General features: G+C 35.3%; 1 protein-coding gene across 2 annotated transcripts; it reads left to right on the top strand.

Moving 5' to 3' along the window:
- Positions 1-312: 312 nt before the first annotated feature.
- Positions 313-23,724, top strand: LOC128175509 (methionine--tRNA ligase, cytoplasmic-like). 2 transcript variants are annotated; one of them, XM_052841187.1, is made up of 25 exons: positions 313-508; positions 2,573-2,663; positions 5,585-5,663; positions 9,015-9,140; positions 9,292-9,367; positions 9,659-9,774; positions 9,894-10,025; positions 10,454-10,554; positions 11,443-11,559; positions 11,834-12,037; positions 12,379-12,468; positions 12,781-12,967; positions 14,783-14,953; positions 15,969-16,064; positions 16,417-16,534; positions 16,625-16,758; positions 16,998-17,077; positions 17,368-17,499; positions 17,967-18,071; positions 18,541-18,724; positions 19,639-19,734; positions 19,854-19,910; positions 20,762-20,917; positions 21,427-21,525; positions 23,405-23,724. In XM_052841187.1, the coding sequence occupies exons 1-25, from the start codon at positions 406-408 to the stop codon at positions 23,564-23,566; spliced, it is 3,012 nt and encodes a 1,003-aa protein (XP_052697147.1). In that variant the 5' UTR covers positions 313-405; the 3' UTR covers positions 23,567-23,724. The 2 variants fall into 2 exon arrangements, with proteins under 2 accessions (XP_052697147.1, XP_052697158.1); XM_052841198.1 differs by having other exon boundaries at positions 19,639-19,735; positions 19,858-19,910.
- Positions 23,725-25,113: the final 1,389 nt, after the last annotated feature.

The following is a 25,113-nucleotide window of genomic DNA, read 5'->3' as shown; positions in this document are numbered from 1 at the left end:
CGTTCTTCCAATATTGATACAATTTCTTAGCCTTTCATATTAAAACCCACCTTAAGATATCATGTTTAATAAGTAAAAAAAAAAAAATATATATAGAGTGTTTATTCTTTCACTACTATATGTGTGATTTTGCTTATTTGTAAATATCAAAAACAGGGAGCAAACCAAAATGTGTTCATCGTCATTTATTATTGACAAAATTTATAGCGTGATTAGATTTAACCAGGGACGTATATATGTCTCTGATTTAATGTATCATAAAAAAGGGGGTGATATGGAAGGATTTTAATCATCGGGCTCGAAGTCCTCCTTGTTAACGTGTTATATGGGCGCAGACATTACTTCAATACTTGTGTGACAACTGGTTGTGGCTGATGAAACTATTCATCTACATCGCCAAACACAATGAAACTATACACTGATCGAGGGAATTTCAAATCTCTGAAGGTGATAGCAGCGCTAGAAATCACGGGACTGCCTTATTCATTGACGGAATGTGGACTGGAAGGTAAAGTGAAAACAAACATGCCGATGTTTACATCTGGAACATTGCATGGATGTGCTCCATCCGTGTTGCGGCGTATTTTGATCTTAAACAAGATTTCTGTCTGATTTATTGCATTATAATCTGATATGAAATTAGTTTTGAAGAGGGGTGTGCTATAATCGATAGTTCAGAGAAAATACGACGTAGATTAAATAATTCTTTTCTTTTAAAAACTCTTTGTGATAAAGTTATTCCTTTTTTAAATAACTTTGTGCGCAAATCTAGAGTGTGATTCAGACAGTGGTATCCTTTTTTCTACAATTGACTGTTACTGTAACTAACTAACTATTCCACACTATAACCAAAGTACACGTAACTGATTTATTTCTTTTCTGACTTCTAAGCTACATGTATCACTGATAAAGAATATAATATAGTAAGGCTACACATATAATTTCTTGTTCGTCAGACCCCACACGCTCATATTTAAATAAAACTATGCATATATTATTATTAATTTCCGGCATCCAGGAAATTCTGCGCTGTTTTCTGTTCTTTTTTCTCTCTTTTCTTACATTTTTAATAGTTTTAATTTATAAATCAGAAACAAGTAGAAGAAATATAATCGTCCGCTCAAATTTATTCATGTAGCGCTTAAAATTTTTTGCTATAAAAAAAAATAATTTTATTATTTACTTGCTCACCGGCTCCTACCCTTTTTCGCTAAATGTACGACAAACAAGAAGTTATATTCATTTGGTGTGGCCTAAGACACCTACCAGATGTTTCAGAGTGAATTTGGGAATTTTTTTTTACTATGTGTACTACCATTCTATTCAATGATGATTTACCTACAAAGGTGTATACAACACAACTATTTTTAATTTATTCTGCACATAAGATACTGTTAATTATTGCTTACAGACAAGACAAAATGTTTCACATCACATAATGCTCTGTACTGATCATTAAGATTAGAAATAAGTATTTAGTTTCAATACATAATATGTGAGACAGAAATACTGCAACATTTGGGATGGTACGTGTAGCTCTCCATGTAATTTGGAGTAAAAAATTACAGCACTTTATGTACAGGGTTATTTCTGCCTCGTATAATTTTCACCCTTCTTCACTTGCAGTAAGTTTTACTCCGTCTTGAATTTGCCCGGACACAGTTCTGTTTAAAGAGAGATAATGTGAGACATTGAAATTCGGCCAGTCTTAATTTTTCCTCTCAGCTGACAACGAGGGCAAAAGGAGCAAAAATAAAACAGGGTTGAATATTTTGCTGTATACAGTAGCAAAATTTTCACAAAGTGAATAAAAATATCTATGTAGAATTCCATTATTTAATAGCCAATAAATAAATAAATGATAATTTAAAAGCTAAGAAGTACAGTACGTTGTACAGATAGAAGTTGATTCAATATTGATCTTTATTTTTAAACTTACGATTTCAATTACATAATCATCATAATGGTATCATAACTTTGGTGAATATAAGCTTGGCATTCCATCATAAGATGCACAGGACACTGACTGAAGAAAGGAAATGTTTCATCCACAAAATCATGTCAGAGAGACATGTCTGGGAGATTTGTAGAACATCCTGTGTATGTTAACGATCGTTAGTTTAATTATCTCGCGCCTTGATGGGTGATTTCTCTTGTCATCTTGTATGTTACGATCACTGATCAAATACTGGTCCTGTATAGATGGATTAAAATAGTTCAGACTTGTTAGATGATGACATTTTAGTCAGAAAATTTAAGAGTGGATGTGTATTATGAAAATTTGGAGTTAAGACTGTGTTAAAGAGGTAAAAAAGATTCCATTTTTAGTTGTACATATATGTATATATTTTAAAGCATCATATCAGTCTGCTAAAAAAATTTTGTATATTTTTTTTATTCTTTTAACACTAAAAAGTGATTTTTATCCTTGTCTTTGGCTTAAAAGAAGGTAGGACTGGAAACTTTTTTAAAATTTTGCTTGTCTCTGATGGGATGATTTTGACTGCCTTTGAAGTGTTTTTTTTAGTGGACAGCAGTACATTTTATTGGTGTGCTACATTTCTTGTTACAGAGCGAGTGGTCCCTTACCTGTCTGGGCCGAGTTTACCTGTGCTGGAGGTCAGCCCCCAGAGGTTCCTCTTCTCACCTAACACAGCCACCAGGTAAGACATTCTGTGTATGAGTTTCTATTCTTACCTTAGACAGGTCATTCACCAGGAAATCTGTGCCTGGGCTGCATTCTGTTAAAAGACTTCATGATACTGTAAGCCAGAGTTTTTAGCTCACCTGAGCTGAAAGCTCAAGTGAGCTTTTCTGACCACTTTTTGTCTGGCGTCCGTCCATCAGTCAGTCTGTCTGTAAACTTTTTACATTTTCGACTTCTTCTCCAGAACCACTGGGCCAATATCAACTTAACTTGGCACAAAGCATCATTGGGTAAGGGGATTCAAGTATGTAAAAATGAAGGGCCACGCTCTCTTTCAAGTAGTGATGGGAATCGGTGAGATTTTCATAAATCGATAATCAGTTTCCCGCAACTAACTAATTATCGATTATAATTGGAAATTTTTATATTTTATAGTGTAGTGCTAAATAAATGTAAATAAACAAGTTACAATGAACAAACTCATTACTAGGCTTTTGTAATTTGATTTACTTAGTATTTCTAGCGATAAAAAAACTATATTCAAAAGATTTTTCTATGTAGGCAGTCCCACATTTATTTTCTTGAAACCAAAATGCATCCAAAATCTAGAATGTGCCATATTTCCCGAGTAAGAATATCGAGCTCGTCTGATATGTCAGCCATTTTCAAACCGCGTGCCTTTTTAGGGTTTAGATAGTTCGCGTCTAGAATATTCTGTTTATGATATGTGCTCATTGAAAGGGAAAAAAACCGATTAACGTAAGGAAACCTTTTATGATCGAGCGCTTAGAATGTGATAACAATCAATCGATTTTTTATTATAATCGATACTTGGAACATCACTACTTTCAAGGGGAGATAATTAGGATTTATTGAAAATTTGTTGCTATTTTTAAAAAAATCTTCTCAGAAACCATTTGGCCAGAAAAGCTGAAACTTGTGTGGAAGCATCCTCAGATAGTGTAAATTCAAGTTTGTTCAAATCATTGTCCCCGTGGGGTAAGGTGGGGCCACAATGGGGAGTTTTACCTAGAATATATAGAGTAAATCTTTACAAATCTTCTTCTCAGAAACCAATCAGCAAGGAAAGCTGAAACTTGTGTGGAAACTTCCTCATGTAGTGTAGATTTAAAGTTGTGAAAATCAATACCCCCAGGGGTAGGGTGGGCCACAATGGGGGGTCATACTTTTACATGGGAATATATAGTTTAAATCTTTTAAAATTTTCTTCTCAAAAACCATTTGGCCAGAAAAGCTGAACCTTGTGTGGAAGCATCCTCAGATGGTGTACAAATCATTGTCCCCGGGGATAAGATGGGGCCACAATAGGGGTCAAAGATTTACATTTGAATATATAGAGTAAATCTTTTAAAATCTTTATCATAGAAACTAATCAGCCAGGAAAACTGAAACCTGTGTTGAATCATCATTATGTAGTGTACATGTAGATACAATTTTTTGAAAATCATGACTCCAGGGGGAAGGTGGAGCCACAATGGAAAGGGGTCGAACTTTTACAAAGGAATATATAGAGTAAATCTTTTAAAATCTACTTTTCAGAAACTAATCAGCCAGGAAAGCTGAAACTTGTGTGAAAGCATTCTCAGGTAGGGTAGATTCAAGTTTGTTAAAATCATGGTCCCCGGAGGGGGGGGGGGGTGCAAAAATTTACATAGGAATATAAAAAGATAAAATTCAAAATATCTTTTTATAAAACCCATTTGCCCAGAAAAGCTGTAAATTTACTGAAAGCAACCTCAGATAATGTAGATTTAAATTCTTTCAAATCAAAATCTTGAGGAGTAGGGTTTGGCCTTATGGGATTCCAATTTTATGAAGGAAAATATTTTAATTATTCACAAAAAATGAAATGTAAGATATATGGTTTTACTTAAATGTGAGCATTTCGACATATTGCTGATTCTTTCAAATTGATTAGACTTTGTCCCCATGACAATTCTTGGGCCTCACAAGGGGTTCAGAGTTTGATGTAGGTTTATATCCTTTATATAAACAATTGTTAAGGGTCTTTTTGAGAGCTGCAATGCTCAACAGGTGTTATGACTATAAAATCATGCATTTAGAAAAGGGACTTGATTATAAACATAAGAATATTCAGGGTAAAAAAAAATGGTCTCTTACTTATACAGGATCTACATGTATTATAATACATTGCCAAGATAGTTTGAATTATGACTGTTAAGCTGATTTTATCATACCTATTGTTGCTCAGGTGAGCGATGTGGCCTATGGGCCTCTTGTTTTTATTTGCAATGACTTTATTTTGTTATTAACAAGTGATGAAATGGTTTGCAGTGACTTGTTTATAGGACTAAGCCTTTTAAAAAAGCTCTTTAAAAATACCGCAGATATTAGAAGACTGATTTGCTGTGAGAAATGTCTTGGAAGGTTAATGTGAACCTCTTGAAATTCTCTTTTACTGAAATAAGAATTGGTTTACAGTTAATTCATGAATATCTTTAGTCATAAAGAGAGATTCTTTGCACACAAAACAGTACCTGACATCGTTGTGCATAGCTCTATGTACATATACCTTACTCGTTACCTGTCTGGTTACAAACTTTCAAATTGGTTCTTTGCTTATATTTTACTGCTATAAAAGTTATTATACCCTCGCTCTATAGGACAGGGGGGATACTGTGTTACCCTTGTATGTCTGTCTGTCTGTCCGTCCATAACAACAATTTCTGTCACATTTTTCTCAGCAACTATTTATTGCAGGTGTTTGAAATTTTAACACACTCTTCATTTAGGCATGCCATACGTCTATTTTTGTACCAATTGGACGTCAAAGTCCTGTTAAATGTTGACTTTGCTTATTTTGTTCATTCATATCTGAGCAGGGGTATTACTGTTGAATAATCACAGATACTTGATTGCATACCATGTACTATGAAATGTTGTTGTATTCTACAGATACATATTGAACAAGAAATCTGATGAGGATGATCCTAACATAGACAAGTGGTTGGAGTGGGAGAGTGTTCAACTCCAGGTAACGACCTGTCATTGATCCCCAGGTGGGGCCTTAAATCTGTGTCAAGGTGATATGTTAATGTCAAGGTGCAAACTTAACCAAGTGTGATTGTGATATAGTACTTAGGTGTCATATTTATGTGAAGCTGAAATCAAACATCTGCTTTAGGTTAAGGTGTAATAATTTAAACCTGTTAACTTCTTAAATGATATTAAAATGCTAAATTTGTAAGACATAATAATGTACGTCAAAGAATGATCACTGTACCATGTCCCTATCAAATATCCAAGTGAAATCTGATTTCTCAGTGATCATGCTTTAAGGTTAAAATAACAGTTCTGTTTCATTGTGTTATCATAGTTCTATGTCAAGGTGTAATCACACTTTTATCAGGTCGGGTACACTACCTTATATGGATAGCATTATTTAACACGTGACAGTATTTTCGTCAAACAGATTCTCCAATCCAGTGAATGAGTTGCAATGCATGACGGTCTACAACGTGTTTACGATTCAACAGACGCACGTGGTTTTTGTCTGTTTTATTCACAATATTAAATTGCTTGCCGGAATGTTTGTACATCTTGATTTTTACTTTAGAAGGTAAAAAAGGAAAGATTACGTACCATTAACTTTGTTCCATGCTCACATTGAAAAATACTGTTGTTTTAGTTGATCAATTGTTGCTTCAAAAATGATCAGTATCAAACGACTGACAAACATACGCATACAAGTACAAACAGGTTTTGATAAGAAAAAACTGCACAGTTGTGTATTGGTGACTTTAGCATTGTGCACTAGAAATAAACACAGATAACTGTACATTTTTAACATACGTGAATAGCCACGGTAGTAGAAATGCACAAATATACAAATGCAGAAGCGCAAGCTGTGCAGCATATAGTATTTTGTCCGTTAAGCATTCTGATGAATGTCCCTGAAGAAAACAGGCACGTAGCATCAGGGGGGGCCAGGGGGGGGGGGCCTGGCCCCCCCACTTTTTCTCGCAGCAACAAATTTTTTAAAATTTACATATAAAAAAATGAATTATAATGGAGTTGGCCCCCCCACTTTTTTGGAAGTTAGTAAAAAATTGAGATGAAAATAAGGAAATGAGTAGTCAAATTGAATATACCCCCCCCCCCCCCCCCCCCCCCCCCCCCCCCCCCCCCCCCCCCACGGATTAGGAATTTCATGATTTGGAGGGGAAAAAAATTTGGTAGGGAAGAATTTTTTTTTGGAAGTATAGTTGAGCCCCCCCCCCCCCCCCGGATTAGGATTTTGAAGATTTTTGGAAACTTGAAATTTCCTTTTCTTTTTTTTTTTTTTTTTTTGCTTGTCAAGATTTTTTTTTGGATGGGTCTGGCCCCCCCACTTTCAAAAACGATGCTACGTGCCTGGAAAATATCAACGCACATTCTAATAATGTTGCCTTAAAATATGGGATATCACGTGAAAAAACGGTACTCGCTGCTTCTAATTCTATAGGACGTACCTCTCTTTTTAACAGTGACAATGGGGTATTTATATAGGTTGATATAAGTCCTCATATGCAATATTTTTTAAATGTGAGCATAGAAATTGAAGTTGAGACATAACTGTCCATATTAATTTCATAAATTCTGAAAAATCATTCAAAATGAGTTTCCAAAGGACAATTCAAAATGGTATATATTTTCAATACGTTTTGTATTCACTGAAACTTGTAGTAGCCCACAATGCCTTGCAACTCATTCATCTGATTGGTTTGTCGATAAAAGTAAACAGATGGCTAATTTAGTATGCAAATTTATGCCGACGTCACAAAATATAGTGGTCTCGACCTGTTTATGTCAAGGTGTAATCACAGTTCTATGTCAAAGAGTAATCACAGTTCTGTGTCAAGGTGTAATCACAGTTCTATGTCCAGGTGTAATCACAGTTCTATGTCAAGGTGTAATCACAGGTCTATGTCAAGGTGTAATCACAGGTCTATGTCAAAGTGTAATCACAGTTCTGTGTCATGGTTAAATCACAGTTCTATGTCAAGGTGTAATCACAGTTCTATGTCAAGGTGTAATCACAGTTCTATGTCAAAGTGTAATCACAGTTTTGTGTATTGGTGTAATCACAGTTCTATGTCATGGTGTAAACACAGTTCTATGTCAAGGTGTAATCACAGTTCTGTGTCATGGTGTAATCACAGTTCTATGTCATGGTGTAAACACAGTTCTATGTCAAGGTGTAACCACAGTTCTATGTCAAGGTGTAACCAAAGTTCTATGTCAAGGTGTAAACACAATTCTATATCATGGTGGAATCACAGTTCTATGTCAAGGTGTAATCACAGTTCTATGTCATTGTGTTTTCACAGTTCTGTGTCATTGTGTTTTCACAGTTCTATGTCAAAGTGTAATCACTTTTCTATGTCAAGGTGTTATCACAGTTCTATGACAAGGTGTAATCACAGTTCTATGTCAAGGTGTAATCACAGTTCTATGTCAAGGTGTAATCATAGTTCTATGTCAAAGAGTAATCACAGTTCTGTGTCAAGGTGTAATCACAGTTCTGTGTCAAGGTGTAATCACAGTTCTATGTCAAGGTGTAATCACAGTTCTTTGTCAAGGTGTAATCACAGTTCTGTGTCAAGGTGTAATCACAGTTCTGTGTCAAGGTGTAATCACAGTTCTATGTCAAGGTGTAATCACAGTTCTTTGTCAAGGTGTAATCACAGTTCTGTGTCAAGGTGCAATCACAGTTCTGTATCAAGGTGTGAACACAGTTGTATGGCATGATGTAATCTCAGTTCTGAGTCAAGGTGTAATCACAGTTCTATGTCAAGGTGTAATCACTTTTCTATGTCAAAGTGTAATCACAGTTCTGTGTCAAGGTGTAATCACAGTTCTCTGTCAGGGTGTAACCACAGTTCTATGTCAGGGTGTAATCACAGTTCTGTGTCATTGTGTTTTCACAGTTCTGTGTCATTGTGTTTTCACAGTTTCGTTTTCATTGTATTATCACAGCTCTGTGTCTAGGTGTTATCACAGTTCTGTGTTTGCATAAATCTTTCAAAGTTCAAGTTGAATTAAATGATTTCTGTTAAGGTTAAATTATAGACCTGTTTCAAATATGGAACAAAGTTTAATTAAAATTTGTCACATGACTTTGTAAGTTATATTTGTATGTACTTTGTATTTGACCCATTATAGCATTATGTTTTATGGTGTACTGTAATGTGTATCAAGATGCAGTAATCTGACGTATGTCAAGAGTTAGGGTTTTTATGGTGCTGAGCATTAGCTTAGCAAGCATATAGTTATTGTGCTGGAATTTCTTCCTTAAGCACACCTTGATTTTTTGTTCAAACAATTGTTCCTTTCTTTGTTCTAGCCTTACCTGGTTCGTTACCTGGTCAGTGTTTTGGTTCACAAGAAGCCGGACACCGAGTCTCTGAACAGACTGCAACAGCTGCTCAAGTTCCTGAACGCCGAACTCAAAAGTAAATCACTGACCAAGGTAATAACAGTCATGATTATAGTCTTCTTCTTAGGTTCACTCCCTGTTACCTTATACAGGGACTTAAACATATTGAAAACATTTTTAAAACTTTACACTAATTGTAGTCTTTTACTTTGATACTATGTAAGTGTTTTTGTTAAATGATCAGACCAAGGACTGTGCAGCAGATTTTGTTCTCTGGGCATCCCTCTTCCCTGTGTTCAAAGGTGCAGCAGAAATTAAAGGTAGAGGAACTTTTCAACAAAGTTTATTCTTTAGATCTCAATGCTTAGGAGTTACATGACTGTGCTTGTGAAGATTAATTATCATAATTTATAACCAGGTGCTCCTTTTGTGACTCTTTGCTTCTAATAATAAAATGCTACCCTGACCAACAATAAAGTAAAGGAGAGAATGAGAGAAGACAGTTTTTTATCATTTGTAGAATTATATAATTTGTTAAAATTGATCAAGTAATAAGAGTATGAGTTTGACTCTCATGAAATGGCATCTGTAGTGAGTCCTTGTGATTACAGGGTGGGAGGGCCAGTACTCTAACATCAAGTCCTGGTTTAACACCATCAACAGTCTGCCATGTTGTCAGACAGCCCTGGATAAAGTCATACCTGGAGGAGACACCACATGTTTAAAGGTTGTATTGGATGAATTTACCATCATTAAATTATTCTAGTCCTTTAAACTCTTTAGAACTTATTATAATATGTAAATGAGCATGTAATTTAATTATACTTATGCATGTAATATACACAGGCCTCTCTGAACTCTCAGCCTGTTCCATTGTTGGAGACGGAGACCAGACAAGAAGAACCAGTTCAGAAATCAAAGCCACAGAAAGTCAAAATGGAAAAACCTTTGGAGACACCAACACCTGAAGAGAGTCTGGTAGGTGTCTTAAAGTGTTGTAGACTTTTTCAGTGGTACATGTAGCCTAGAAGTCATGAAACGGATACATCAGCCTTATTTAGTTTCTAAAAAGGAATTAGCAGAAGCAAGTGAGGTTATGAATAACCAAGCATGGTTGACAAAATAGAAAAATTAATCTTGTTTTCATTTTTATCATGAAGAAATGTTCTCAGTTTTATATTACAGGGACAGGCCTGTTTTGACATTGATTTCAATGAAACCATAAATGTGAAAACAGGCTTGGCCCATGTGGTATTTATTTTATTCTTAACTGAATACCTGTTGACTAAAGAATTGATAAGTTAAAATTTGACACCGTACAGATATCTATTAAGTGGGCATTTGAACGTTAAAGCAAGAAAGCTTATACATGTATATTCAGGGTTTAATTCATTTTTCATTGTTAGCTCACCAAGGAAGCTTCACCAGAGGAAATTCAGGCTGCTAAAGAATCATGGCTGACTGGGAAGTCAAAATTCCCCAAGCCGAGAGAACGAAAACACCCCATGTAAGTCAGTTTTATTGGGAGTTGATTTTAATCAACTCTCCTATGCAGTTACTCTGGCAAACCGAAAGTGAAACAGTGTTTGGACCTCAGCACAAATCATCACCGATTTTATATAATACGAACAATTTAGATATTTTTGTAGTCTCATGTATTCCTACGCCAGAGTTTAATATAGTCTCGTTCAACCAAACGCTCGGCTGTCTCCGTAAATCTCCGACAAGCAGAGAGGCTCTCTTGCTTGTCGGAGATTAAGGGAGACAGCCGAGCGCCTGGTTGAATGAGACTATAGGTCGTTTTTAATAGTGCTTGGATCCATACATTTTTAAGAATTGTTTCGATTACTAATACATAGTTTAAAATCTTTCTTTTATTACTAAGTATCTAAATATTACAGAACATGATTCATATGGGGTTTCTCGAAATTCTTGTCGGAAAAGTCTAAAAATTAATATTATAAAAAAGTGCGTAATACAAATACAGACTAGAAACTTATCGCCATGCAAGATAAGTTGATTTTAAAATAAATGATAATCGATAAAATCAGCTCCCGTCAGTACTTCAGTACTTTGATTGTAAATCTAATGACAAGGTCTTTGTGGAATTAAAAAAATTAATATGAGATTAGTGAACACTAAAACAATAAATATTGTTTGACCAATTATTTAATTTATCAAATTGTAGTAACATGACAATGTAATTTTCATATAATACATATATTAGTATCATCAAACAAGAAAATGCTTTTCTTATTATGTATACTTATTAAATGAATTGCTAATATGTTTTTATTGTCAGTTTTTTTACCATGACAGATACCAGACTGATATGTAGGTCTGAGATGTGATGTAAATTAATTTGATGTTTAACACTGCGGGCTTTATATTTCAGCTTACCTAAGTCAGGGGAGAGAAATCTTCTGATCACCAGTGCTCTCCCTTACGTCAACAATGTTCCTCATCTTGGTAACATCATTGGTTGTGTGCTCAGTGCCGATGTCTTCTCAAGGTCTCTGCTTCATTATTTACATAGACATAATCTCAAAAGATGGAAACCAGAGTTGCTGTTTCATGTTATAATCATTAAAGATCCTCAAAATGTTTTAAATTTACAAACTATCATTTAAAAATCAAAAGGTGCTTTTTATTTTAACATTTCAAAATATAAGAGGTAATCCATCTTTATATGAATTGTTTGTATTTAATGAACAAACTTTATTTGAAACATTTGTGACATAAGACCAATATCGACATGTATTATGACATATGAAGGCTATTTTTAGATATTGTCGACTGCGAAACTACAACTGTCTGTACATCTGTGGAACAGACGAGTACGGGACAGCGACAGAGACAAAGGCAATCGAGGAGGGAGTCACTCCGCGGGAAATCTGTGATAAATACAACAAAATACACGCCGAAATCTACGACTGGTTCAACATCTCCTTTGACAAGTTCAGCCGGACCTCTATACCAGAGCAAACAAAGTAAGTATCATACAGAATCTGTCAGGTTTTGGTGTTACTATTAGATTTATCTTGTTCTCATCAATTCGAATGAGGAAAAGAATTTTTCAAATTTGATGTACATTTTAAACTGTATATCAAATAGCTTTAAGTGTTGCATGATTTTTGATTAAAAATAGTCAGATAAACATATGGAGATCTACTGATACATGTGGAGATTTCTGTTTTTATTTCAAATTACTAGTATCTCAATATTTTCATTCAAAGGTTAGTAAATTGTGTTTGATATAATACATTGTGAATATAGAATGATTTTGAAGTCTAATGTATTCATAACTGTTTCCAACTCTCTCTGTCAACAGAATCGCCCAGGACATTTTCTGGAAGCTGGAGAAGAACGGCTTTATCTCCAGGGACAGCGTGGAACAGCTGCAATGTCAGCAGTGTTTACGGTCAGTGAAGCATGAAATTCACCATGCATAATATCAAACACTGTTTGTATTAACTGAGATAAACATTTAACATACTCTGTATATTTGCTGACATTCGTTGACAAGTTTCTGACCGACCAGTATGTGGAGGGCACCTGTTCCCCCATCTATGTTTATGATAACTCTTTGTTTATATTGCTGTCTTTCATTTACAGGTTTCTGGCTGACCGGTTTTTGTAGTGCACCTGCCACCCCACCCACCCCCTCTGTCTATAATAACTTAGATAAACGGTTACCATACTCTGTGTTTGAATTGCTGTCTTTCATTTACAGGTTTCTGGCTGACCGGTTTGTGGAGGGCACCTGTCCCCTCTGTGGCTTTGACGATGCCCGTGGTGACCAGTGTGATGGGTGCGGTAAACTACTAAATGCCATTGAGCTCAAGGACCCCAAGTGTAAAGTGTGTAAAGGCATTCCCCAGGTCAAGTCCTCAAACCACCTGTTCCTAGATTTACCCAAGGTAAGAAAATTTATATGTTCCTAGATTTACCCAAGGTAAGAAAATTTATATGTTCCTAGATTTACCCAAGGTAAGAAAATTTATGTGTTCCTAGATTTACCCAAGGTAAGAAAATTTATATGTTCCTAGATTTACCCAAGGTGAGTCAAGTGCCCTGTTCCTAGATTTACCAAAAGTAAGTTACAGTACCCGCAACGTTATTTTTTACAATCCTATCCTATCGTATCGTGTATCAATCCTATCGTATCGTGCGTGTATACTATTCCATCGTGCGTTAATTCTATCCTATCGTGCGTGTATACTGTTCTATCGTGCGTTAATCCTATCCTATCGTACGTTAATCCTATCAGGTTTATCGTTTAATTTCAACAATTCTTCCGTTTAACTAATCGTGTTAATCGTTTCATGCCTTTTCATAAGCAAGTAAATTTATTACTAAGTTGCAACTCGTTCGGTGCGCCCTATACAAATATTTATCGAACAAGAATTGTAAAATCCTATCCAACATTCCGTCAGGATACTAATTTTTAAATTTTTTAGATCAAAATTAACCAATATTATATGTAAATCATATCTGTTAACATTGAAAATGAAAAACGAAGTTCGTAGGAACAAGGTAACACATTTACCTGTATATCGAATATATTAAATTGTACGAAGAGTGTATTATACCTGCGTAAACATTAACTTTTATGAATATAATTTTGTTGCAGCATATTTTACAGAAACAAAACTATTTATGATATAATTTATATTTAATTAAAACCCGAGTTGTATTTTGAACACGTTATTTTCCGTGTGATATTTGATTTCAGGCTGAAATCTTCTTGGCAATCACCTAGGGTGTGTGGTAATGAAAATAATGTTAACAAATCCTATGCGGAATGTGTATCTGCATAAATATTTATTTAACTTGTCTGTAATAATTAATAAAATGCATCATTTTCCTATACAGAAAGAAATGTACTTATGATAGATTTTATATTTACTTTATACAAGAGTTGGATTTATATAATTAATCATCGCTGCATAATTTATAGAATGTATAAAAATGACCAGTTAATTTTTTTTCAACTAAAATTATGAGCTTTAATGATCAATAAATTTTCTGTATTGTTAAAATTGTTTTCATTACCGAACACCCTAGCCGATCGCTGCGAATATTTCAGGCCGAGATTAAATCACTCAGAAAATAGTGGGTTTAACAACTCGGCAATTGTTACTAAAAAGAAATGCCACATAAATCTTTATTTTTACGTGTTCTCTCTCAAATTCTGCCATTATCAGTTTGTTCGTAAATATCGTTTAAAGCGATCATACGTTTATCATGAACATCGTTTATCCTTTCCTATCGTGTATCAATCCTATCATATCGTGCGTGTATACTGTTCTATCGTGCGTTAATCCTATCCTTTCGTGCGTGTATACTGTTCTATCGTGCGTTAATGCTATCCTATCATGCGTGAATCCTATCCTATCATTTATCTTGTAAAAAATAACGTTGCGGGTACTGTAAGTTACCTGTTCTTAATTTTACCCAAGGTAAGAAAATAATTTATTACAAGATTATCCAAGGTAAGTCAAGTTACCTGGTTCTAGATACATGTATACCAAATACAATCCTAATTTCTTGTTCCTTGTTTAAACAAATTGAGTTCAACCTGGTGAGGTACAATAATAAAGTATGACAATTCACAAAATTAGCCATGAAAAAACAACATGTATTATAAAGTTTGAAACTATTTTCTTTGTTATTTAAGTATTAATCATGGAATTTATTATATGGATAAGCATAGCATGTTTATATTTCAACAGATAGAAGATAAGTTAAAGGCCCACCTGAATGCTCAGTTTGACAAAGGGATTTGGACTAACAATGCTCGAGTCATCACCAACTCTTGGATTCGAGATGGACTGAAGCCACGCTGTATCAGCAGGGACCTCAAGTGGGGAATACCGGTACCTCTAGAGGGGTACCAAGACAAGGTATGTGGGCAGGGACCTCAAGTGGGGAATACCGGTACCTCTAGAGGGGTACCAAGACAAGGTACGTAGGCAGGGACCTCAAGTGGGGAATACCGGTACATCGAGAGGGGTACCAAGACAAGGTACGTGGGCGGGGACCTCAAGTGGGGAATACCAGTCCTTCTAGAGGGGTACCAAGACAAGGTACGTGGACAGGGACCTCAAGTGGGGAATACCGGTATCTCTAGAGGGGTACCAAGACAAGGTACATGGGCATCAACACTCCTACAGGGAGACCGATGTAAAGTACATATATCTACATCAATGTCTCTAGAGGGGTACAAAGACAAGGTACGTGGGCATCAATACTCCTACAGGGAGACTGATGTAAAGTACATGAAAAGTACATATATTTACATCAATGTCTCTAGAGGGGTACCAAGACAAGGTACGTGGCCAGGGACCTCAAGTGGGGAATACCGGTATCTCTAGAGGGGTACCAAGACAAGGTACATGGGCATCAACACTCCTACAGGGAGACCGATGTAAAGTACATATATCTACATCAATGTCTCTAGAGGGGTACAAAGACAAGGTACGTGGGCATCAATACTCCTACAGAAAGACCGATGAAAAGTACATATATCTACATCAATGTTTTTAGATGTGGCCCTGGGGTTTCAAGATAAAGTACTTGTACATCAATACCCTTACAGAAACTTCCAAAAAATGCATATATCAATTATGTGCATTAGTACCAATAGAGAGGTTGCAAGATAATTTGTACATTAATACCTGTAGAAAAGTTCCAAAAAAAAGGGCATGTACAAAAGTTTCTCTTGAGGGGTTTTAAGAAAAGCTGTATTATTTTCTTTGGAGGGTAGCAAGATATAAACTGCAATCAACTTTAGAAGGAGTTCCAAGACTATGTACAAGGCACAGAATCAATATCCCTAGAGGGGTTATAAGACTATTAGTAATATTTTATAAATTTGCTGTTTTTTCTAGTTATATTAATTTTTCATTACCTGTGCAGGTATTCTATGTGTGGTTTGATGCCCCCATTGGATACATCTCAGCCACCGCCTCATACACCGACAGATGGGAGCAATGGTGGAAAAACCCCAAACAGGTAATCACCTCACAAAACCCCAAATATACAATCACCTCACAAACCCCAAACAGGTAATTACCTCACAAAACACCAAATATACAATCACCTCACAAACCCCAAACAGGTAATCACCTAACAATAATGCCCTCATATATGAAGATTTTTCCTTGAATTTGTAAAATACATTTTCGAATTACAAAACTTGGAGACATGCCTTGTCCCATCGAAATCAACTGATGCGCTTAGTCTCAGTAGATTAAACTTACCTGAACATGTGTGTATTGATTAACTTTAACTGTTTTACACCTGTAGGTAAAGCTGTACATGTGTATACATATTTACCTTTACCTGTTTTACACCTGTCCTATAGGTGGAGCTGTACAATTTCCTGGGTAAGGACAATGTCCCCTTCCACTCAGTCATCTTCCCCTGCTCCCTGCTGGGCGCTGACGATAATTTCACAGTCGTTAACCACATGTCAGCTACAGGTGAGAGAGCACATAGATTTACAGGTACAGATTATTTAGGAATCATTATTTGATATTATTTTGTTGACAAAATTAGTGCCTGTTTTACAGAATACCTGAACTATGAGGACACCAAGTTCTCCAAGAGTCGGGGGACAGGTGTGTTTGGTCACCAAGCCAAGGACACAGGAATCCCAGCAGATATATTTAGATTTTACCTGCTGTTTGTACGACCAGAATCTCAGGTGAGTTAAACTCTCACTCTGATGTAAGATCAGAATACGTAGCTGTCATGGCCAATCAAGAGAGAGCTGAATTCTTGAGTTTTTATAAAAAGTTTGTTACTTTTACATATGTTTCAGTTTATCTATAATTCAGTCGGAGACTTGGAACACCTATAGTTTACATTACCTGCCCATGGCTTAGATTTACTTGGAATCTGACTGGTTCACCATAATAAACTTTCTGCTCTTTGACTTTCTAGGATAGCAGCTTCAGCTGGGATGATTTCCAGCTCAAAAACAATAGTGAACTTCTGAATAACCTCGGGAACTTCATTAACAGGCAGGTCATGTAGATAGACAGTATATTATAGGCTTACTGACAGTAATCTCATTTACAGAACATGGAAATGATAAACTTGAATTCCAGTTTAGCTTGTCATTGTGTTAATTCATAAAGCCCTGTAACTCAGTCAGAAGTTGTACTTGTACATGTATTTTTATTATTCCTAGAGTAGAAATAAGCTTTAGTTGCACTGTGTGTGTATTTATATTTGTACTACTGAGTGTGTGTATTTATATTTGTACTATTGTGTGTGTGTATTTATATGTGTACCTTTGTGTGTGTTTCAGGGCCCTAATGTTTGTCAGTAACAGCTTTGGGGGTCAGATCCAGGAGATGACCTTGACCCCGGCCGACTTCCACCTACTTGCTCTGGTCAACCGTGAACTAGCCTCCTACATAGACAACATGGAGCAAATCAAGTGAGACATTACTCAGTGGATTACTTTGTAAATTGTTAAAGAGAGAGTGTGTGTAATTGAAAAAATAATAAAGACCAGGTATAGCATTTTCACAGGATTTATGAGATTTTGCCGCAAGTTTATCAATTAGATTGGTACATAGATAGATAAGATTTTAATATTTTAACAAGATAGTGTTCATGATATCTTTTAAAGGGAAACCTGTTGCTGTAAACCTAGCTTATCACTCTTGCAGGATTGTTGAGCAACCTTTGCAAGTTGATCATCATTGTTAACCAGTTCATTTCATTGTACATGTATAGATTGAAAAAATCAAATGACTGTGATAACTTGCATATGGCTGAAAATAGCCTCACATTAGCATTTGCAAATGAAAAGTGTTTAATAAGAAGTTAAATGTATATTGAGAAGTTCTTTTATTTTGATTTTTTTGTGTAATTTTGCTATACTGTTGTGTTATTTCATAGACTGAGGGACTCCATCAGAAACATCCTGAGTATATCTAGACTGGGCAATCAGTACATGCAGGCCAACAAGCCCTGGGTTCTGGTCAAAGGCAGCGAATCAGACAAGTAAGTCACCAGTTAATGACCTAGCTCATAACACAGTGAGTCTTTACTGCTAGTAGATAAGGGCAGTGTTTTAGTAAGTATGACAGCATTGGGAGACATAATTGTAGCTCATAATGCAATGAGTCTATAGTACTAATGGTAAAGGGAAGCAAACCAGACAGTTAATACAACATTCATTAATCAGTTGTCTTTATAAGAACAAATTTCCATGCTAACTTCATTTTTATAAAAGGTAGTCTCTGCTTGTAAAGAATTGAGTATTTTTGAGCTTTTACTCCTTTTTCTTAGAAGGCAATTCAAGCTTGGTACATGTAGAAACAAATCATTCTGAGCTTGTTGAATTATCATTTATGACGAAAGTAGTGAAATCATGATGGACACTGTTTATTTCCAAGCTCTGCTGCATTAGTACATAAGTGAATTTGTTTATGCTTTGTGGTATATCTGAGCTGTGTTTCTATGGTTACAGGCGTCGTGCGGGGACGGTGGTGAGTCTGTCAGCTAACCTGGCCACCCTGCTGTCTGTGCTGGTCCAACCCTACATGCCGGCGGTCAGCAACACCATACAGGGTCAGCTCAGGACCCCACCCCAGTGTAACGTCATCTACAAGGAGTTTGTGTGTCAGCTAACACCCGGACATAAAATCGGAAAGGTACCAATGATCTAGGATATGTTCTATTTTGTACAGGGTTATTTTTGACCGGTTTTTTTTGCTGTCCTAAACTTGCAACTTCGCCATGTGTTGTATTTGCCCAGATGCGGGTGTGTTAAAAGAGACTTTATTCGTGACAATGAAATTTGCCAGCTTTAAATTTGCCTGCTGACAAGGAGGGCGAAAGGGGCAAAAATAAAACGGGGATGAATATTTCCCTGTGTACTGTTCTAATTTTTGTTGATGTTTCATTAAAACAGGTACATGTAGGTGCAGAAGAAAAAACGTTTTTTTCAAGCAGCAATGAACATATACATTTTTATAATAAGATCAGAAAAGTAAAGTAGAAAATTTTGCTTAAGTTTTGTATTTGACTTCTATGGAACTTGTTTCTATATAAATTGTCTCATCCTCAATCTCCAAATCAGAGTTAATTGAAGAAATGTCCTCTATGATATCTGCTACATGTTGAATGTACATGTTACATTTACATTGTCTTGTGTTTTAAGATGCAATTTATTAAACTTTGAATAACCTTTCAAAAGAGCATTCACTTTAATACTGTAACAAGTGAAATTTTCAGATGGATTTCCATTAATATTTTTTCACATAAATTTTTTTTGTGCTAGATGTGTGTATGCAATTTCCCTTGAAACGTACTTTAAATGAATTTTAATTGCCTAAAAAACATGTTAACATGATAAGTCCTCTTTGTTATATGAATGGTAGCAGTTTTGACATGTAATAAAAATCATTTGAGACACATTTGCCTGAGTACTTCTCAAGTTGGGACACCTGATTTTGGAAGTGACCTTGGACCATTTCTGTCTTGTCAATCTAACACAAAGCCATCCAAACCTATGTCTAGATGAATCTAGCCCATCTTCAATCTTTAATTCTTTACTTTTTTTTAGCCTAGTCCGTTGTTTGAGAAAATTGAAACCCCTAAAATTCAGGAATTGAAGAAGAAATTTGAGGGGAAACCAGCTCCGCAGAAGAATGCCTCAAAGGTGAGTACAATTTTGATGGCAATGACTCTTTTTGGTACAAAGTACGTCATTCAAGAATCTTGGGTCTGCAGTAGGCTATAAAAGAATATAAACATTTTATCTTCCAATATTGTTCAAAGGCATCATCTGGAAATCCCGAGGAAATACAGAAACTGACAGATGAAGTCGCTGCACAGGTAATTATTTTGAATCTTTATCACTTATGTTACAACCTGATTAACTGGTTCACGGTCTAGCCTATATAGATAATTTACGACAAATACTAGAGGCGTTATAGGACTAGGTCATTTAAGAACTATTTGCAATGGCTAAGTACTTTCAAATCTTAGAAAAATAAAAATATTTTTGTAAGTGAATTAAGTTTATTAACAATAATTGAAATATTCTTGCAATTGAATTGAATTATTTAACAATAATTAAGATTTACAAAACTCCTCTTTGCTCAGAAGAAGAACTCAATAAAATTAAATCGCCATGACCCTTCAGAGTCTTCACATAGGATGATTGGGAAAAATAATCTTACACAAATTCAGATACAAGTTGTACACTGTTTCAGTTTGGTAGTGTATTCTAATAGTTCCTAGTTAATATATTGTATATATATATATATATGCAGGCACGTAGCATCAGGGGGGGCCAGGGGGGGCCTGGCCCCCCCACTTTTTCTCGCAGCAACAAATTTTTTGAAATTTACATATAAAAAAATGAATTATAAAGGAGTTGGCCCCATATGAAAATTAGGAAATGAGTAGTCAAATTGAAGGTACCCCCCCCCCCCCCCCCCCCCCCCCCCCACGGATTGGTAGGGAAGAATTTGTTTTTGGAAGTAACGTTGAGTAAACCCTGCCCCCCCCCCCCCCCCCCCCCCCCCCCCCCCCCCCCGATTATGATTTTGAGAGATTTTTGGAAACTTAAAATTTTTTTTTCTTTTTTTTTTTGCTTGTCAAGATTTTTTGGATGGGTCTGGCCCCCCCACTTTCAAAAAAGATGCTACGTGCCTGATATGTAGCTTATTTTTGTCTGTCAGGGAAACCTCGTGAGGGAGCTCAAAGCCAAGAAAGCGGAGAAAGCTGTGGTCACTGAGGAGGTGGCCAAGTTACTGGCCCTGAAGAAGAAACTGGCTGAATTAGCGGGGGAACCTGCTCCAGCAGGAGGCAAACAGAACAGCAAGCAAGCCAAAAAGGTTCATAAAATTCCAAAACTAACCAAAATCTAGGAATATTTTTTTTTTTCATTTATTCAGTGTAACATGAGAGTTAAAATTTTAACTAATGCAGGGTGATGGATAATTCTTCTTAACATATGTGAATATTATGTGTGCTTATGGTAGGAAGCATTTTATATAAAAAAAAAAAAGCCTCCAGATTTATTCTCTATGGTGTTCTTGGGTAGGTCTTCCTCATGAATTTACATCCTCATGAAAACAAATTTAGAAAAAAGTTACCTTTCTTACCGAAACTGAAAACCGGTGCATCCATGAAATTTAGCAAATTACCCACAATCCACAAAAACTGGCCCCCACAAATTTAAATAATTCCACAGAAGATCAGGAAAGGAAAAAAAATCCTTTCTTGTAGGGAATAAGGAGCTTGTATGGGTGGCTATTTCTTTGATAAATAGTTTTACTGTATACAAAGGAAATCTTTTAAAAACTAAGGAAAAGATCAGGAATGTAAATTTTTTGTTTTTTAGGAAAGTAAAAAGCCAGAGATGGAGTCGTCAGGGACAACAGCCAATGGGGCGGTGGACAGCCAAGAAGTGGAGAGACTGACGGAGGCCGTCTCAAAACAGGTCCATCCACCTACTTACATTCACATAGTATTCCTCCTCTATTTCTTACGGAAACCGAATGTGATTCATAGCTCTATAGAAATTACAGGGCTGAGGTCTATACGATCGGTGCAAACAAGTATTTCAATGTCTTTAATCTAAGAAAAATTACATCAAACTTAAATTCCCCCAAAATAGGAGCATTCACAGGCTATTCTATTGACTGTAGTGATGTACATTAACAATAATATAATTGCTTATACCTGCTCTATAGGATTAATTCAATTATGCAAAAATAGGTACATGTTTAGAAATAAAATGTTTGTTAAATGCTTTCTTTGGTGATTCATGTTGGCTATTAAGGTAGAAATTAAAAAAAAAAATAATGCGGGTTATGTATTTTTTTCTGCAATGCTGGCAACTAACATACCCGCATGAATCACCAAAGAAAGCATTTTATTGTTTAAATAACATCAGAATGGATTAATTGTGTGGATATATATCATTAGAATACATCTATTGTATAGTACAGTTGGTAGTGCATTTTTATCTACATGTTACATTAGAATACATCTGTTGTACAACAGTAGGAAGTACATTTTGATATTTTTTATAGAAGTACCATCCGAATACATCAATTGCTCAACAGTAGGAAGTACATTTTTATCAAGTATATGTTTAGTAGAAGTACCATCAGAATACATCTATTGTACAACAGTAGGAAGTACATTTTGATATTTTTTATAGAAGTACTATCAGAATACATCTATTGTTCAACAGTAGGAAGTACATTTTGATATGTTTTGTAGAAATACCATCAGAATGCATCTATCATGTAACTCGAGTAAGTCTGTATATTAAGTGTGGAATTACAGCATCATAATAGGTCTTTTCTGGAAACAGGCATTATTCTCTACACTTAGTATGAGAATACATTATCATAATAGATGTGGAAAACCTCTATTCTAACAGGCATTGATATCTATGTTTGTGGGTATGATAAGGCAACTCTTTTAGAGATCGATTGAGTAAAAATTCTCATCAATATCTGATCAATATGATGTTACAATAAGCAGCATTAGTCATATTTTATTCAAGAAATCTGTCATTTTTAACTGAATATATCTTTGATTTCTCTGTATTACTCAAGTTATGAATGAACTTTGGAGTAGTGTTACACTTTTTGGTTTTTTGTTAAGGTAAACAAGTGATCTATTTTTAACTGAAAGGGGTATAATGGAAAGACAGCTTCAAAAGGCGACTCAATTCTGAAGTAGAAGTATAATTCTTTAGTGGACATATTCACTTGATATTAATATTCAGACTTTGTTTTCATAAAGATAAACAATTTTTAAAATGACAAAAATATTGACAATCATAAAACTCGAGTTGCCTTAAAGTACCCGTGTTTTACTAGCTGCAATAATGTAGCCCTCTCCGATTTTTATATCTGATGTTTACCGAAAAGAAAAAGAAAAAAAATTGGGAGAGAGCTACATTATTGCAGCTATTTTACATGAAACAAGAATACACTGTTTTTTGTTTGACCTGTCTATGAAATATTTTGATTCCCTAGAGAAAAGTGGGGCCACAAAGTGGGGGGGGGGGGGATTTTTATATGGAAATAGAGAAAAATCTTCTTACAATAATAAAACAACAAAAAGAGTTTGGTATTTACCCTAAAAATATGAATAAAAATCAGCAGATTTTTTCAACTTTTAGAACAAGATCTACTATACTTAGTTGTCAAGATATATTAATTTCAATACTTATGCTGATTTGATCAGAGTTATGGCTATATTGTTGCTCAGGTGAGCAATGTGACCCCTGGGCCTCTTGTTCATTTTCCTATTGAGGGAACATTTACCCATTCTGACACATCTAGCCTCTCTTTTTTCAGGGGTTATTGGTTCGGGATCTAAAATCCCAAAAAGCAGAAAAATCCCAAATTGACTCGGAGGTTGCTGTGTTGCTGGATTTGAAGAGAAAGCTGGCTGTGGCCCAGGGACAGGACCCAGAGGCCCTCACAGGGGGCAAAGGGAAGAAAGGCAAAAAGAAGTGATCAGAGAGGCCTTCTCAAGGGGCTAAGGAAAGAAATAAGATGAAAAAAAATGGTCAGAGAAGCCATCATAGACAAAGAGTTGTGACTACCAAGAATTTTTAATTTAATTGAATTTATTATGTACTGTAATTAAAAAACATTAAAAAATCACTAATGGAGCCTTTTCTTTTTAGTTGAAAATTGTTTGCAGCTTGAACTTCTAAAAATTTGTATTGCAATGTGTAATTTATTGCTTGTCTTTCATGTTTGAACAAAATAACATGACTTAAAGTATGTGTGGAAAAAGTAAAATGGAGAGGGTTCAAGTACTTGTAGCAATTTACATTGTTGTCATAATGACTTCATAAGTATATTTCAATAGGACTGAGTATATTATCATTCATCAAAGAGTCATAAGAAAGAGATAAACTCTTAAGGATAAAACCAGATCACATGACAATGGATACTTAGCTGGGAAGGCTATACTCAAGCAGTTTGTGAAATCAAGATTTGATCCGTCTGACTGCCTACATTTAAAGATGACACTTAGTGTTTGTTCGAGTGTAATGCACTTCTACAAGGAGCTCTAGAAAGTTTGAACAGATATATGTATACATATATTATGAGTGGTTCAAAGTCAAGTTTTATTAACTTCCGATGTTTTATTTACTAATTATTACATGTACAACAATGTAGACTGCCCCTCTCTCTCTCTTTCTCTCTCTTTCTCTCTCTCTCTCTGCCTAATTAGATAAAGGTACACCACTAGTACATGTATTGTTTAAATAAACACTTTTGTTTGTTTTGTTTTAGACAATAGTAACCAATAAATTGTATCACAGCTATACCACAATTCAAATAAGTCTTTGGTCATATGAATTTCAGAAAAACATGCAGAATTTGATTTTAAATTAATTGACAATCAATGTTAATATGAGTGACAGATTTATAAACAATTCATACATGTATGGGTACATTTGCTGCATATGATAGCATACAAATATGTAAGAATTCCCTGGTGATCCACTCTATAGTAGTAAGGGCTCTCGGTCATATTTTTAGAAATATATAAAAAAATCTCTTTTAAAAATAATTTGAAAATGTCTTGAGTTAAGTAGGAATGATATGAATTTGTTGCAATATTAAAACATCAGATTGTTGTTTTGTTTGATTTTGTTGAGTACTGCTCTTGAAACCTCTAGATGGTGGAGTATTTTTAAAAATAATTGAATTCTCAGCCTTGAAATAACCCACTAGTTTGTATGGGAAAGGAACGAACCCTTTTTTGTATAAATCAAGTGTTTATCTACAATACTATATAATTGTGTTACTTGAGTCCAAAGTCATACAGTGGTGTAGATACATGTACATGTATTGTGGATCATAACTGGATGTCCTTTTATGAGACAGGGTGTCTTTGAGAATCTCAATAACGTGACGATGTCACGGAATTAACAGGTGAAATAAGATTGAATCTGAACAGAATAAGCATGCCCCAAAACAGCAAGAAAATTAATTATCAGGTTATTTTCGATTTATGTCTTATAATTCAATGTTTCCAATTCTTC

The sequence above is a fragment of the Crassostrea angulata genome, chromosome 1 (genome assembly GCF_025612915.1).
Source record: "Crassostrea angulata isolate pt1a10 chromosome 1, ASM2561291v2, whole genome shotgun sequence".
Lineage (NCBI taxonomy): Eukaryota > Metazoa > Mollusca > Bivalvia > Ostreida > Ostreidae > Magallana > Magallana angulata.
Note: the sequence above shows the minus strand (reverse complement) of the source record. Positions and strands in the feature narration are given on the sequence as shown.

What these genes read in the sequence shown, in the direction of transcription:
- LOC128175509 (XM_052841187.1), top strand. Translation starts at nt 406, where the DNA reads ATGAAACTATACACTGATCGAGGGAATTTCAAATCTCTGAAGGTGATA. An exon ending in TAGAGGGGTACCAAGACAAG is followed by an intron (nt 14,954 to 15,968) that starts GTATGTGGGCAG and finishes TTACCTGTGCAG; the next exon opens with GTATTCTATGTGTGGTTTGA. An exon ending in CCGGACATAAAATCGGAAAG is followed by an intron (nt 18,725 to 19,638) that starts GTACCAATGATC and finishes ACTTTTTTTTAG; the next exon opens with CCTAGTCCGTTGTTTGAGAA.